At 37.7% G+C, this 16,887-nt stretch overlaps 1 protein-coding gene across 1 annotated transcript in view; it reads right to left on the minus strand.

Annotated features, from left to right (window-relative positions):
- Positions 1-2,270: 2,270 nt before the first annotated feature.
- Positions 2,271-16,887, minus strand: part of si (sucrase-isomaltase) — a 59,855-nt gene continuing 45,238 nt past the window's right edge. The window contains exons 34-47 of the mRNA XM_084951189.1: positions 16,665-16,781; positions 16,464-16,554; positions 16,197-16,335; positions 15,387-15,520; positions 15,176-15,210; positions 14,437-14,553; positions 10,739-10,887; positions 9,848-9,932; positions 9,700-9,756; positions 9,148-9,272; positions 8,729-8,817; positions 6,521-6,570; positions 4,195-4,359; positions 2,271-2,784 (exon numbers count right to left, since the gene is read on the minus strand). Coding sequence (XP_084807315.1) covers positions 2,707-2,784; positions 4,195-4,359; positions 6,521-6,570; positions 8,729-8,817; positions 9,148-9,272; positions 9,700-9,756; positions 9,848-9,932; positions 10,739-10,887; positions 14,437-14,553; positions 15,176-15,210; positions 15,387-15,520; positions 16,197-16,335; positions 16,464-16,554; positions 16,665-16,781 — 1,431 coding nt within the window. The 3' untranslated portion in view covers positions 2,271-2,706. The remainder of the gene's footprint in view (positions 2,785-4,194; positions 4,360-6,520; positions 6,571-8,728; positions 8,818-9,147; positions 9,273-9,699; positions 9,757-9,847; positions 9,933-10,738; positions 10,888-14,436; positions 14,554-15,175; positions 15,211-15,386; positions 15,521-16,196; positions 16,336-16,463; positions 16,555-16,664; positions 16,782-16,887) is intronic.

Raw genomic sequence — 16,887 nt, forward strand, 5'->3', positions numbered from 1 at the left:
TACACACCATATTTATATAGAAATAACTCAGGGATAAAAAACAACAACAACAAAAATCCCAGATATGTGTCAAATAAATATTTAGTGTTTTTATCTGAGTCACTTCCAACTTTTCATCTGTAGTAAGTGTAGCTTGTCAGTCCACTGTTTACCTCAGCTCTCAAAATGGTGGGTGTCTGAAGTATTAGTTGTCTATTTACTCCAGAGGAAGATGTAGAAATTTGTGAAAGGGCTCCAATACGGGTCGATAAGTCAGTGAAGCTCACTTATGACTGATGGCAGTGATATTCAGGAGAGTTGTCAAAGATATCCTGAAGTTTTCTGTTGGTGGTGTAAGCACTGCTGTTTTGGCAGTGTTACCTAAACTTTCTCTGACGGGCATCTAATATTGTCAGACTTACTGACTTAAGTCTGAATGTGAATGTAATCCAACTATTTATCACAGGCAAACTATAATTTTTAGGACCCTTAAGCCTAATCTTGGCTGGCAGTTACCTTAATAACTAACTGCTCTTATAGCAGGCTCGTGGTTAGCTGTATCGACTATCTCCAACAATGAGGAATAAATGAACGTGATTATGCACATTTTCTTATGTTACAGCTCTCTTTCAATAGCTTTTTTTAAAGATAAATTTAGGTTTTTTGAATTTTTATCAGATTTTCCCCTTTTTTTTTCAAATTTCAGGAATCTGGAACATTCTAATAGGGTTTTATTGGAGTATATTGTATCTTGCATAAATACTGCACTGAGCACTGAGATTTAAAGAGCACAGAACAGAGGGTGATTGGCTCACAGAAGATGGGTAAAAATGATTGGGCCAGAGGGGTGATGACATATTTGAGAACAGGAAACCTGCCATGTTTATCTAGTGGGTCAGGCCCAGAGAGAGACGTTCAAGCCTAAGGAACACTTCTTTAAAATATTGAGTAGACCCGTACTTGACATGGGTTGACTACGGGGATTATATTAAAACAAAAGAAAAGCGACAGCAGTGATTTTTTCTGAGCATTAGAAATTTTAACATTGAGCAAAAAAAACCAAATCTTTCTAACCTACACTGATTCGACAAGCCTCTGTGTGGTACAGAGAAGAAAACTTTGGTGGCCAACTAAAACATGTAGTTTGGGCTACATCCATGTAGAACTGGAGTGAGGTTGATTGATTCACAGAAGACAGGCAAGAGATTTGACCAGAATGATGAGAACAAAATTGAGCTGGAAATTACAGGAAAGCAGAAATGATGAAAAGGAAAATCTGCGCCAATGCTGTTGTCAATTTTTACAAATGTTTGACAGAAAGAAAGCATTTAAGTCTCATTCACAACAAATTCAAAACATGGTAGTGTCAGGGGTAATTTATTATTAACTTTCTTTCTTTGACAAAATAAGAGAGAAAATATATATGTGTAAAAAAAAAAAAAGGAACCAGTAACCACCAGGAATGTGAAGAATACAAAACTTCAAACTCATTCACAGTCTACAGTCTTTATCTCTTTTTCTTACACCAGTAATGACTTCAGTATGAATCCAGGAAGAATGCCTCTTCAGATCATCAGCTCAATTAGTCCCAGAGGCACTGAAGGTAAGGATGTTTTCACAGTCAAAGTGTAAAAATTCTCTTTTCAAAACAATAGCTAACCTGAATACAGGGCTTAGAATGATTCATCACAGTTCTAAACTTTTTGGACATGAGCGCATAAACACAACGTTCTACAGCAACCTCCAAACACATTGCTTCCCGTGGAGTGGCGATTAGAGTGGAAATCAATTTGAGGTGCCCATGGCTAAATTGACATCATTAGGTTTACTGCAGGCTGAATAATGGATGGCTGTATCATTATATGGGAAAATAATGGGATGAGACAAAGCACAGGTAGACAGCTTGCTGCAGGTGAGAGCTATAAATAGATGCTGGCACACCCACACAAACACCCATACATGCACAAGTCTGCGCATATCTACTGTGAAAAATACAAGTGGCAAAAGCACAGCACTAAATGGCAATAACACAAGCGCAAAGTACAAACTGGAGTTAATGAAACTTAATTTACTATTACTAAATTCTTAGTACCTACAAAACATCAATGATGCATCACATTTGCACCTATCAAAATCATCATTCCTAAGATTTTGTGCAGGTTTGATTATATGGGTCATTATAACTTTCTCTTAACTGGATTATTAACTGGATTAAAAGACCAATATGAAAACAGAGACACAGATAACTGGAGAAGAAGACCAAACACAGTTTTTAATTCACTGATTTATTCATATCTTATTTGCAGGAACAGACATGCATATGATGCACAGAGTTCATTGCAGTTGGATCCTAACATTACCTTATTCTCATTTTCTTAAAAGTAATCAGCATGTATACATGATTGCAAGAAAAGATATTCCTACCATAGACATGATTGGCAGTCATTATTTTTTCTACGGTATCACACATTTTGGGATATTGAATGACAATAAAGTTCTGAAGTTATTTAGAGTAAATCAAACATTTGTTTTAAAGGCACAGTGTAACGGTAAAAAGGAAAACATTATTCGGTTTTATAGGTTGATGGGAGGCACTGAGGTTTCACATTTCATGTTCAAAAACAATATGTATTCTTCACATCTTTGTTTAAATTAATGGACCCTTATTTTAAGATATCTTCTTTTTTTTCCCTTTTTTTTTTAAACAAGTGAACACAAATACTGCACTCAAGCCTTGGTCTTCCATGTTAACTGAAAAGTCTGATGCACATCCACATTCAGATCAGTAATATCTACGGTCAGCTCCTGTAAAAGCAAGAGGAGACATCAGTTTTACTTCTTCATTGGTGGCTCACATTTACTATTTTTTAAATAAACATCATCCAGGACTTAAGAGTTGAATGTACAGCACTTGCCTTCTGTTCTGTTCTATAAATTGGATCTGATCTAAAGGCTAATAATTCAGTTTTTCTAATATATACACAGCACATCTTTCCAGTAAAGTTAAACAAGCTGACGCTGAGACATGTGTTTTGTGCATGACAGTAAGAGCAGGCCTATACGTCTTCAAGATGAAACATCTCGTCCTGTGCCAGACAGAAATAGCTCTCCCACCTCACTGTATTTAACTGACACAGCACCAGCTGCTTACTATTTCTTTCAAGTTGTTACCCCATCAGACAACACTTAAGAAGATAAATGGATTGTCTCATGCTGAAAAACTACTTATTACCATGCACATACTGTGTCATGCTCATTCCGTTTCTCTTGTTCCTCGCTGCCCTTTTTCTCCCCCACCCCCACACATCCTTCATTCTTCACGTTTATCTCTTTCACCTCTATTTTTTCCCTCCATCTAGTTACAGTGATGCATTCTCCCTCTCTCCACCAGTACTGCCTGTCCTTCCCTTCCTTCTACAGATGAACCATCTTTCTGTCTTTTCAGTATTCGTAACCCATCCTTGCATCCCCAACACACACAAACACTGAGTCCTCTGTCATTCTGACTTTCTTCATCTGCAATTCTTGCCCTCTCGTCTGGCTTCTCCCTGTCCATCTTCTCAAGAACAGTATAAATGTACAGCTTTTTCATCTACCATTATTTATGGAGCTGCAGTAGCTATCATTTTCATGCTTCTGATAAGTGCACTGAGTACAGTACACAACCTTGACAGAAATATTTTATCATAAGCCAAATGAGGAGAGGGAATACATGCAATCCTCTTGGACTATTAATTCCTTTTTTTCATTTCCCACCTCAAACCAATGTAGCACTGCAAAACAGCTTTAGATCTTTACACATGACCTAAACTCTGCTTTCTTATTTACAATTTGGGTATTTGGATTCTGAGAACTTTATTGCCATTATTTATACTTTTATTTTGAGTATCTTAAGGCTTTAGAAAATCTGTGTTTCATGTCATGTTTTGGTACACACCCTCCTTCTGTGGTTGAACTTTATTGACCATGAACCTCTGGCTTGCCTACAGAGCACCAACGCCCATTTTTGAACATCACAACATTCATTTCAACATTTAATTTATGTTAGGAGCTTTTGTGGTGATAGACCATTTCCTATATGCAGTTTAGGTTTTATACGGTCATCTGTAATTTAGTGAATAATACTTGATTAATTTTATTTTAATGTAGATATACACAATATTTAGACATTGGCATTAACCATAATTGAATTAAGTGTTCCAGAAATGTACTGACCTGTGATTCAAGGTTGTGCTGTGGGGTTAGTGGCTCAGGGCCTCCATTTAAAGTTATGGTAACCTCTGTGATCTCAGTTCCCACGCCCCAAATCCTCACCACACCCAGCTTCAAATAATCTGCAGCATCCAGGCCAGATGTTCCCACATCATTGGTCAAAGTGTTCTAAAATTGAAAGTGATGAAGACAAAGAGGAGGCGTTAAGGGGAATCATATATATGTATATGTACAAAACACAATGTCATTTTGTTGTGTTATGGGAATATATGTATTGTTATAGGAATTGCATGACAGGACAGATAACAACAATCATGAACTTCATATTCACTTTGCTGGAAAAATGTTTAAGCTGAGTCATGAAGTTTACCCAGTAATGCATTATTGTTTATTTTTTGCTTCATCTTTTCAGTGAGTGAGATTTACTATTTGAATCTCTTCCTTATATAGTTCTATTTTTAGTCCTATAGTTTTATATCCAACAGGTAATGTTGTTTACTCTGATTCCTTTTAGCTGTACTGAGGTCCAACACTCATACAGAGCTAAGAGAACACACATATACGAATACACACACACATACATACACACACATACACATCTACATTCAGATAGACATCCAAAATGGCATACGATCTGCTAATCTGCCAGGCTGCTTCTGGCCTCATTGCTCAACTTATCCTCATCTTCTCACATCTGCCTGTTCGCACATACATACATCCCCACAGTCACTTACATACGCATGTGTGCACACACAAAATACGTACACACACACACACACACACACACACACTTCCTCTCTCTCCCTCTTTGGCTGTCAGGCAGTGCCTGTTTTATCGCTGTGTGAAATTGCTTTGAATTGAGCCTGATTGTAGGCAGAGGACAGCCACAGATGTTTGGCCACGGTAGCTTTAAGTGTATGCTGTAGGGTTTTGCATATATGTGTGTGTTTGGGTTTAGATGTGTGTATTAATGTGTGCCTTTGGGTCTTTGCCTGGCAAAGAGGCAAATGTGGCTGGGTTATTCCCACTGGTCCTAGCTATTTGGGAGTTTTTAACATGTCCGACCTGAACTGCTATTAAGTTGTTACCAAACAAACTTTGCCATAACACATAGGCCACCTTTCTTTCTTTTTTTCAACTAACTGAAATACCTTTTGCAGAAGGATATGATCCTTACATAGTAGCAATATTTTAAAATTTACCCCAAAAGACACCAATGAGGCAACTCTGTTGCTGGTGCCAAATTTGAATTCAATTTTGTAAAACTTCATCAGAATCACAAGTGAATCCTTTACTATCTTGTTCCTTATAGATAACACATCCTTTAGGGGTTTGTTTTGAGAATGTGTTCACGTCAGTGGACAAAACTCGTTCATCCACTTCACTCAATAAGCTTGATAGTTGTTTATGCATGGTGGCATGGTGTTGCCAGGGTTGGCACTGTTGTCTCAGACCAAAATTCAAGGAATAAGTCCTTACATGCTCTTCCTGCGCCTGCATGACTTTACTCTGTTATCCTTCCTAACTTCAAAGACATGATCCTGGTTGATCCTGGACTTTAGGTAAATAAAGTATTTAAAGTGTATAAACTAAAGGACTGCATGTGACCTTTCTGGAGTATTGCATGTTCCTTTCTGATTTCCCCAAAACAGCAAGAGGAAATCAAACAGAAAGCATATAGCTGTTCATGTTCATCAGCATATAGACTTTAAAACAGAAAGTCTCAAGAAACATGAGAGCTAATAGAGAGTCAGAAAACCTGTTTAAAATGCACTTCAAAACCGGATTGAGTTGTGAGTCAGAAGGTTTGCATTTCATCATAATTCTGATTTGTGAGGCTGGAGACAGTGTACTTACTGGTTAGAGGTTTTATACAAGGTAGATAATAGGTTTGTCCTAATACCTTTGGGAACTATTTGTCTGATTATTTGGGACTTTTTTTGTTTGTTTCTGTTAGTTAGTTTGTTTCTTTCCACATAAATCCCTAAAAATGTTTTGTTCTACATTAGAGGTTGCCTTAAAAAGGCAGGATTATTAAATCATTTGTAATGCCAGAAACACACCGAAATCTGCATTAACATATCCACTCAACTTCAGGCTCTTCTGTCTAAGCATGTTAATTTTAGGCCACAGAATTCTAATGAGGCTTCATGCACAACAAAAGCCTTGCACCTGATCAAAATTATGTTGACCACAGCCACACACACCACCACAGCCTTTTTAAATGCTAAGGTATCAGCTGATATGCTTGTCTTGCTGCATTAATAGTAATAATGATGATAATGGGGGAAAAAAAGAAGTATGGCTTGTATTTGGCCATTGAACTCACCGACTCCACTGAAAATGTGACATGAAGATATTTTTTGTTCTCCACTGTGTCTGAGGAGAGAAACAGGAGTGAATTACATTCAGAGCAGAGGCATGGAGGGTATGCAGAGTATGTGAATATGCACTGAGTGATGCAGCGACAAATAAGGGATGCATAAAAATTTGTGTTGATCAAGGTTTAAGTTCATATTAATATTACTTAAAGGGCAAGTAAATAATCACCTTTAAAAACCCAATAATTAAGTAAAATAAACAGTTGGCTATGCCACTTAAATATACATAGGTGGTATTAATGCTTGAAAGTAAAACCAGTTGAATACACGAGAGAACACCAGTGGATGACAGAGTAGCACAATGAGTGCTGCAGCTGGACCGACCTGACAGACAGCGGAGTGAATAGCTAAACCTCTGAGGTAAAACTTAAAAATGCGGAAGCCGAAACAAGCAGAAAAGTAGATAGTACAGGTAAGAAAGCGATACGCTGAGAGGCAGCAAGCAAGCAAGCAAGACATAGGAAGGCTACATGGCAGACAGACAGGGAGACGCAGAAGAGAGAAGCAAGGGACCAGATAAAAGAGGAGTGATGGAGAGCATATCTCTAGGCTGCGACACAGGGAATTACTGTAATGGTTTCTGTCACTCCCCTTCTATGCATTCCTCACTTGCTTACTATCTGCCTTTCTCTCCTTTGTCCCAACACAAACAGACCGTGCACAGACGAGTGCATCTTCTCACAGAAGCACTTCTGAGACTGATTCTGTTCGTGTATGTGTAAATATGCATGTCTGAGAACAAGCGAGGAAGTAGAGATAGACGTGTTGTAGCTCAGTGTGTCTTTCTGATAAAATCCATACTGAATTTCATATTCAGTGAAAGTAGCAGAATTACTTTCACTGAATAACTAACTGCGCAGGAGTTTAACACACACTGGGATGAAAAGCCATTAGTGGATTCAGATTTTCTAATTTTCCAAAATGTTCTGTATCTTTCATTAATCAGTGCACATCTTTTAATTTAAACAACAAGCCTGTTATTCTTATCATACAACGTCGACAAGCTTGATCTTTTTTGTTTGCACACCAACTTAGCAGCTGTCATCCACTAAAAAGCATCAAGCACTGGCCGTTGATCCACTTCTGTCTTTTGTGGTATTGATATCAGTCTTTGAAATAGGTGATTTAAACCCATAAATAAAAAACAGAAAATGTAAATTTCAAGATAAGAATGAAACAGGATTTTCCTGTTTGAAAACGTATCTGGTTACGGGGTTGTAAGTACGATTAGAAACTGTGATACAAATACCTAAAATGTTCTACTGCTCTTCCTGTACCATGATATTCATGTGAATGTCATGGTCTGGAGTCGGGTTTTGTTTATTCTATGTTCTGGGATTTTGTGGGCTTTTTGTGGTTTAGTCGTTTGTATTTCGTGTTCCTTAGTTATTCTTTAGCACCTCTGTGTTTTTTAGTCTCTGTGCCTGCCTTGTGTTCCTGGTGTTGTGTTTAGTGTCCTGGTTCAATGTTCATGTCATTTCCTGTTTTATTTTGACGGTCCCATGTCCTATGTCAGTGTATCTACCTTTGCACCCTGTTGTCTCCTTATGTCTTATTAGTCCTGGCTGTATTTCCCTCCTGTTTCTCATTCCTGCATTAGTCCCTTGTATATTTAAGCCCTGTGTTTTCCTTTGTTGTATCGTACCCCCTCATGTGTTGTAAGTCTCCCTGCGTTTCTGGTTCTGGTTTTGGTTTTTCCGTGCTTCTAGTTTCCCAGTATTTTGTTCATAGTTTTATGTTCTAGATTTTTAATTTGTTTTCTGTAAGTTATACTATGAATGATTTTTCTAGCAAATAAAGCTGCTAAATAAAGTTTAGCAGCTTTATTTGCTAGAAAAAGCTGCTAATAAAGTTTATTTTTCCATGCACGAGTTTCTGCATTTGGGTCCACTTCAGGCCTGCTACAGCCTCACTAGACAGTGAAGCTATTAATGCCTGGAAAAAAACTGCTAGTCTGGTGATTGCATTTCTTATGCTAACTCTTATTTATGGCTATTATTAATGGCAACTCCACAAAAAACAAAAGGAAACAAGAGAGAGAAAAAAATTGAATTCTAGTGAGTCATTTTACTATTCATGAATTTATGACTCCATGAACACATACAGTATTTGCTGTTTTGGTGGGTGTACGTGTTCAAAAGTAACCTTTTGCTTACCTATTCCTTCACCATTGTCCCAGAAGAATGATCCCTTGGCAGTTCCAGTGTCACTCAGAGCAACGATCAGTCCTAAAGGATTCTTCCGACTAAACCAAAAGGGGCAGAAAGGGTTGTAATAGATTTGTTGTAATAGAGGACAATGTCTATTTATACCTGCTGCTGAGAACAAATATATTCCTGCTGAGGGGATCCATCTGACCTCTTTCCTGCTGGAACAGTCATCGCCCTCTGACTGTCTCTCTCTCTTTCATTCTCATTCAAACACACAAGTGATATGTGCTCCGTTCTGCATTTCTGCACAGGCACTAAGCCCCACACACACACACGCGTGCACACACAAGTCATACTACACACAGGATGCTGACCTGTAGCTGCAAACTCTCAAGATGTATCAGTCATAATGTATGCTCACTTACCTGTAATATGTAGTGTTCTCTGGTTTCTGCCAGGGTAAGATATATCCTCCTCTGACGTGAAGGTTAATATGATTCAAGGGTGTTGGCATGTCAACCATTGTGGCACGCACTCCAACATCTTTGGCCTGATGAAAGAAATAATTACATACTATTAAAGTACTAGAAATACTACAGGTTATTATCTTTGATTAATTTAATTCAACAGGTCCTTTGCATCGGTAGGGTAGAGACTAAAAGCACAGACTAGCATATGTGGAAATGTGTTAGTATGTGCGCATAGTGACAAGGGGTTGTAATGCTGTTTAACAGATGGGACTCCCTTAGCCCCGCAGAGTAGGTTTTTGTTATTAAGGTGCTCCCTGTAGTGGCTAAGCTGTAGCTCCGTGATGGTGTTGTCATACTGTATTTACTGTCAGGTGAATGTTTGTTGTAGTTTTTAGTTTAGCCTGTTAAAATTGTTAAGTCAGTAAAACAGAGGCACCTTTTAGTTCACAGCATTCTGCAAGAACTTTGACACCAAATACTTTACTGTTGTTACGAACAAGTACTTACAGTGTGAAAGTCATACCAGCGGCCTTTAGGAATATATCCTCTTACAGTTGTGACTCCCTGTCAAAAAATCAGTTAAAGAAAATCAGAGCCAACCTTAAAGCTATAAAAATAAAAACAATACAAAACATGTGCACATGTTGCACCATACTGGGTCCAGTGCAGGGCTGATGAGCAGGGCAGGTCCCCACAGGAACTGTCTGTAGATTTCCCATGTAGTTTTATCATCCACAAACCTACAACATACAACCACAGAGGCCATTAAACATGACTGAAAGAAATGTTACCACTGCTCTCTTATGCGTCCTCAACCCAGATGACTATTCAAGTACTCATTCAGAATTCAACGGTTTGCAGATGCAAGCCAATTAACCCTGCAGACTCACCGTGCCAGCTCTTTAAATACCATCTGTGACTTTATAAGAGTCTTAAAATGAATAAATATGTCTTCTTCTTCAAACAATTTCACACATTCACATTTGGGAGCTGCCAAGTGCAGCCACAGTCATCTATGCTTGGCCTCTACACTACACAGTCACATTGCCTTGTTCAGAGGGTTTTTTAAAGGCAGCTGTTGTGGCAAGAAATACAACTCTAATTTTCTTACCAGTTCAAGTTATTCTCAAGAGCCCATTTCTCAAAGCAACCTTACCTCACTACAAAATTCATTGACATTCAGTTAAAGTCAGTTTTATCTCCCATTTAACTTAGCATTTGTAGCCAATTGTGAAAGCCTTCTTTTAGAAACATGATATAACTTGTGTTGTCGGTCATTAAAAGATACTGGGGTTGAAAACATGTTGTACACTAAAGAGAAAGTTTCCTTTTATTAAATTCAGAAACTTCTTCATGTTACGTTGCACACTGCTCTCTAATGAGAAGCAGTGTAGTATAAAATCAGGTCATCTTGCCAGTGATCAGGATGAAAGATCCATGCTGGTAATAACTCAATTATTTGATAAAGTGACTAAATGTAATGCTAAATCGCCCCAAAAATTATCATCAAAGATAAGAGCCTTGTGTTTTGTCGGTTTACACTTACTCGTGTAAAAGTGGTCTGATCACTGTGCTTCCTTTCGTATGTGCCTCAAACATCAGAGTGTACAGATAGGGCAGGAGGGTGTAACGGATGTTCAGAACATCCCGGGTTGCAGTGGCGAATGCCGCATCCCAAGAAACAGGATCTTGCCTCTAAAAGAAAAAAAAACCAAACCATCAAACATGATATTAACAAAATTTGTATTTTTTTAAAAAAACTGTTGGACAGTGGTAACTAAATACAGAACCTAACAGCACATGAATGAATACACCAATCACCATTTACCAAATTTTCAAGGCATTTTTTTCCCTTTAATAAACTTTTAGGATCAAGTTGGATCTGATTTTTTTTTCATCTTCTTAAATGTAACTGTCTGTGTCTATGTTTGTCTACGGCAAACAGACAAATATATTGTTTTTGCGCTTAGCAAGTCGATATGCGTCGCCTTTTGAAAGAAATTAAAAACACAAATGCGTGTTGAATTAGCCTGTTGATCTCGTACAGCAATGAGTTGTTAACCACTGGCAAACATTGACAAAGAGACACAGCACCCCATCAATCACTGGCTACAGTGTTTCACAGTTGTGTGGATTTTTGCTATCTGGATTATCTAGAAGCTTATATGGCTGTGTGTCTGGGTCGTGCACTGGAAGACTCAAAAAGATACAGAAACTTAGTTTGGTTGTTGATTCTTATGCTGTTTTCCTGCTCTCTGTTACAGTGTGCTGTGTATGTTTGTGTATACATTATATTACTCTAAGTACTTTAGAAGCTTATCAGCACGTGTTAATCTGTCTAAACATCATCACAATATATTCAGGTTAACAGTTACCAAATAGCAGTCCTAGATATTTAAACCCTAGTTTGGGTTTAAATACCTGGGACTCTCCACCTTTTGGTTGTAGAACTGAAGAAGGCTCTAGGATGCAAGGTGAAACAATTTCAAAAACATGGTTCAGTCATCTTTTTCTAAAGCTCTTACACTTGTACCTAAAGCAACCCAAACTCTTTGATTATGAATTTAGGGGATGCCAATATTGAAACACAATTTGTAAAAAAAAAAAAAAAAAAAGGCCAAAAATTTTAAACAAAAGCACATAAGAATTACAATAACCAACATAAAAATATCCCCAAACTTGTTTCATACATTCTAACATCACACCACACATATATTGCATGTCCTGACAGTTATACCACTTTCTGCAAAACCTTCAAGGTAGAATTTTCATTCATAGAAAGCGAGAGATGGGATTGATGGAGATGTGCAAGAAAAGTGGGGCCCATATGTTATGAATTGATATAATTTATAGAGGCAAAATGCAAAAGGAAAAAGGCAAGACATGCGCTCCTTCAAGGAAAATAAAGATGCTATCTGTTTGGCTGCATTACCCATTCTTATATCCTCCTCAGTATATGGTCATTCTTTTCATTTTATCTGTCTCGAATCTACCCCCTCACCTTATCTAATAAACATCTGAGTTTCTGTTTTGCATAGCTCATATCAGAAAAAGAAAATATATTTAGATGAAGAGTAACATGTCCCTTTGGGTGAATAACAATATACATGACTCCAATATAACTGCCCTGCTCAAGCAAGGCTTGGTCGAGAATGTCTCTTGTTTAATTAATTTTGTTCTGATATCACTGTGGACATGGCAGTATATTGCTAGTGTGGTGAAAATTATCTAGAGGTCAACACTGAAAGTTGTCTGAGGGCAAAGAGACACTAGGTGTGACGGAGCTCTGGGAATGACTCTGCAAAAACTCTCCTCTCTCTTTCTGTCTCCCCTGTTTCTGACCTTGGATACCCTCCAGTCTGGTTTGTGCTGTTACATACTTCGTTGTCAAGTGGCTTGTTAAGCAGACTTGATGTTGCAGTCACTAACTGCCTGATGATTGCATGGCTTTTATCTGGCTGTGCTAGATAAAAGCGACATTTTACTCTCATTCAATACATTCCTTTTCAGATTTGTACTTCAAAAGTGGTAAATAGTTTCTTTTTCTTTTCTTTTTTTTTTTTATCTTTTCCCACCTCTCACATCATTATTACTAGCCTGTGTCAAGGCCATTTAACTTACTCAATTGTCATCTTGTGTACATCACCACTGATTTATCCATAGTTTGTCTTGCTTTCTCTCAAAGCATATGACTTCCTCTGCTCTTCCTTCTCTTTTTTTTGCATGTCAGTATTTTCCCTGACAGGTCTTCTGTTTTTTTGTGTGTTTTTTTTCTCCAGGTTGCTATAAATACACAGTGTGCATGCTCATCAGTTCTCTCCTAATACCTCTGACTTTTTCTCTCTCTGACTTTACAGCTTCCTCTGAAATTGTCATTTTGAGCTACCCAATCCTGCCGCGTGAGTACTTTTTTTTCTGCCAGTTTTACCCATGTTTAAACATCCATTTGCAACCCATTATTAAACGATTGGTATCATGGCATGGCGTGCATGTGTGTGTGGAGGTTAGGTGGTGTGCAGTGGTGCCCAGATCACCTTGAGAATTCAATTATATCCCCACTCCATGTTGTTAAAAAGCACAGGCACTGACCCACACACACAAACACACGCCCACATATACATACACAACTGTGTCCTGTCTAGTATTGCAGACTGTAGTGCAGAGAAATTTCGCCTGGTGGGATCGATCTCCGGACGGGCATTATTGGATTTCTCAGATGTGTTCCAACGCTTTTAAAGGTCAGCGCTTGAATGAATGCCACCAACACAACACCGCCGAACAGGTCTATCCTTCTGTGTGTTTGTGTGGGTGTGCACGTATGTCAAACAGAGATTAAGAAAGAGATGGCAAAGGAAATAGGAAGTAACTTAGTTTGCACAAAAGCTGGTATGTGTTCGTAATATATCAGTAGAATTTGACCCCATATTTTCAGAACACAAACACATGCTGGCTATAGGAGAATTCAGATGTAGTGAGCACCTTGATTTGTGTCATTTAAGGCCAGAAGAAGCAGCTCATAACCTTCATCCAACATTCGGAGCTGAATGTTGTGAAGTTTAATCTTAGGCAAATGCAAGTTACAAGATTTCATGAATATAAAAACATGACTACTTTTGAAATATACAATGTCACAGTTTTCGTGGAATTGCTGATATTTTTTCCCCCAGATGAATTTTTACAAATGCAATTTAAAAGTTGAACAAAAATGTATTGATGTATATTTAAATCATTACAACAACATTATATTTTACATATACACTGCACTGGTGACATTTAAGCTTGTTTTTGCTCTTATATACTCATATAAGTAGCCGATGCTGTATCTTCTGAAGTGTGTTTAAGGACATTTTATGTGCTTTTATTCAGTGGTTTAAAAAAAAATTGTTCTTGGACTCCTGGGCATAACTTCACTTTACGAAACGAAAAAGTATGATTAAAAAAAAAAACAAAGACCGCGAGGAAGAAAGTACGGAAGAGGATTAGGGCGCCTTCCGAAAAAAAAAGTGGGTACGTCTTTCTTTTTCTTCTTTTCCAGAATTCTGAGAAAAAAAGTCAAAATTCAGAGATTAAAGTCAGAATTCTGACTTTTTTTCTCAGAATTCTGGAAAAGAAGAAAAAAAACATACACACTTTTTTTTTTTCTGTGACCCTAATCCTCTTCCGTAAGAAAGACACCAAGTCCATATATAAAAATTTTTTATATATTCTCTTGAGTCTACAAAAGTTTATTTTTAATTCACTCACCGGGTTACCCTTGCCATTGTGGTTGCGTGAGTATGGATAGAAGGCACCCAGGTGTGACCAACGAAGACACATCTCATATTCAGCTGGATTAAAGAACCCGCATATGTCTGCCCCAGTCTGAAAGAGACAAAGAGTCTGAGTTTATCAATGTGTGTGTGAGGAGATGGAGATAGACAGAAAGAAGAAACATGTGTATCAAAGAGCAGGTGTATCTACAAAGAACAACTTCTGATCTACAGGAACTGGGGTCATGGTATTTTAGTTTATTTATTTTGCAATCATCGTGTTTCTGAGATGTCTTTCCATCGTATAACCTTGCAGCTGGGCTGGACACATGCAAATGAGTCTTCAATTAAGAATCAATAAGGTGTCAGTTTATAACTATTATTGGATGGACAGAAGGGAGAAAAGACAGAAAGACAATATGCGAGGGGAGAGGAGGCGCAAAGAGAAAGAAGCAAACAAGTAAAGACAGAGAGAGCCAGGACAACAATATAAAATGTAAGATTCATTCAGGACTGCTAATTTAATAACATGTCCTGACGGAGTAATACATGGGAATTTTATTGAGGTGGGGCTTCTAGTCACATGCTTCGCGTTGTATTTCACAATGTCCTTTGATCAAATGGGTCAAGCAAACAAAATAACATAATTCAAGCTACTGTAATCTATTTAGCGAGGGCAAGATCGCTCAATAAGATTACATCTTGTCAAAAGCCGGACAGATGATGATACTTACGTAAGAGATGCCAAACAGACTGAACTCCATCATACCTGTAGAAGAAAGGAATATGGAAAGTTGTGGATTTGTATTTTTTCTTTTGTTTTGGGTTTTTTGTCACTTTTTTCTCTAAGTAAAAAAGACCCAAATAATTATTGTTGAATACCATTAATTATGAATAACAAGTTTTATCTTAAAGAAAACAATTAAAATGTATATCTGTATGTACCTATAATGGATTTGTAAAGCTGATCCCAACTAGAATTGTTGTCTCCAAGCCAATGTCCAACCCATTTTCCACTAGAGGGGTAGGTGGACCTGGTGACCACTATGCCTCTTTTACCTGTCACACCCAGAAGGGCACTGTGGAAAGAAGGACACAGAAATTTGGAAATAAATGGATATGGAAATAAACAACCCAATATCACAAAACGTGTCATAGAAACACCAATTCTGTATGTCGATTTCACACTTTGCCTCTGCAGAAGCTGCATTACCAGCAGGGGGTGATAATATATTTAAAGACAAAAAGTCGCTCATGAACCAAACACATAGAAAGTATATTCCAGGGTTCTTAATCGCTGGAAATGATTAAGCTGGGTGGCTAATATGTATTTATATGTAAATTAGTAGTGTCTTTTTAAATACTTTTCTAGCTTTAAGATATCAGTGTTTTACCTTCCATGTCTGGGTTTCTGATTTAGATTCATCATCAACATCAGCATTTCTTTGGGATGATTTACATTTCTCGGGTGAAATGGCCTGGATGTTGTGATTATTATGTCATAAAACCTGAGCAGCTCTCATATTTGTTGAGTTACATGGATAGCTTATGCTTTCATGTTAAAATAAAATGAAAAGAACTGTGTTTTTGTAGGCGAAAAATGCACTTGTTATATATAAAACAATACCGTATAGCAGCTACTGAAGCTGGCAGGAAAGAAAACAGCAATACACAAAAGCACATATATAAAATACACATAAAACCACACACACAAACAGGCACATATGGCACACATACAAACGCATATATACTTACTCATAGGTAGGCTTGGAGTGGGACCAGCCGTAGAGGCTATGGACATCATAGTGTCTGACTCTTCTTCCATCACTGAGTATCTGTTCACTGTTCATACACAGAGTCTTATGGTTTAAACCAAGATGTTTTGACTCCAAGGCTGCAAAATACGCACACACACACACACACACACACGCACACACACACACACACACACACTGCTTATGTTGATATTGTTAAATAACCTAATTATTTCTCATGGTAAACAAATACAGTAGTCTGTCTTACGTGGCATATATGGCGGATTTTCTAGAACTGGATCACCAAGACACTTTCCTCCAACTGTGCCATGGACAAAACTTGCAGGCTCATTCATGTCCTTCAAAAAACATAAAGTATAGATGATGGAACTGAAAAGAAAATCAGGTAGAATCAGTGGTAAACAGAAACAAGGTGCCTTTATTGGATTTTCTATTTCAGGACACTCACGATCCAAATACCATCAAACTTCATGGTATTCTCATAGAAATCTTTAATTTCTGTGTGCCACCAATCTGCCGTTTGGTTCCGGAAAAAGTCTGGAAATGCGGTGTATGACCTATAGAGCTGGAGATTAGAAGAAAATGAAATTATGAAAACTGAAAGAGCCCAGTAATGATTAATGTCTCTCTCTCTGTCTCTCTACACATACATATACATATATATACACACA

The sequence above is a fragment of the Perissodus microlepis genome, chromosome 14, assembly GCF_051167445.1.
Source record: "Perissodus microlepis isolate ML-2025 ecotype Zambia chromosome 14, ASM5116744v1, whole genome shotgun sequence".
Lineage (NCBI taxonomy): Eukaryota > Metazoa > Chordata > Actinopteri > Cichliformes > Cichlidae > Perissodus > Perissodus microlepis.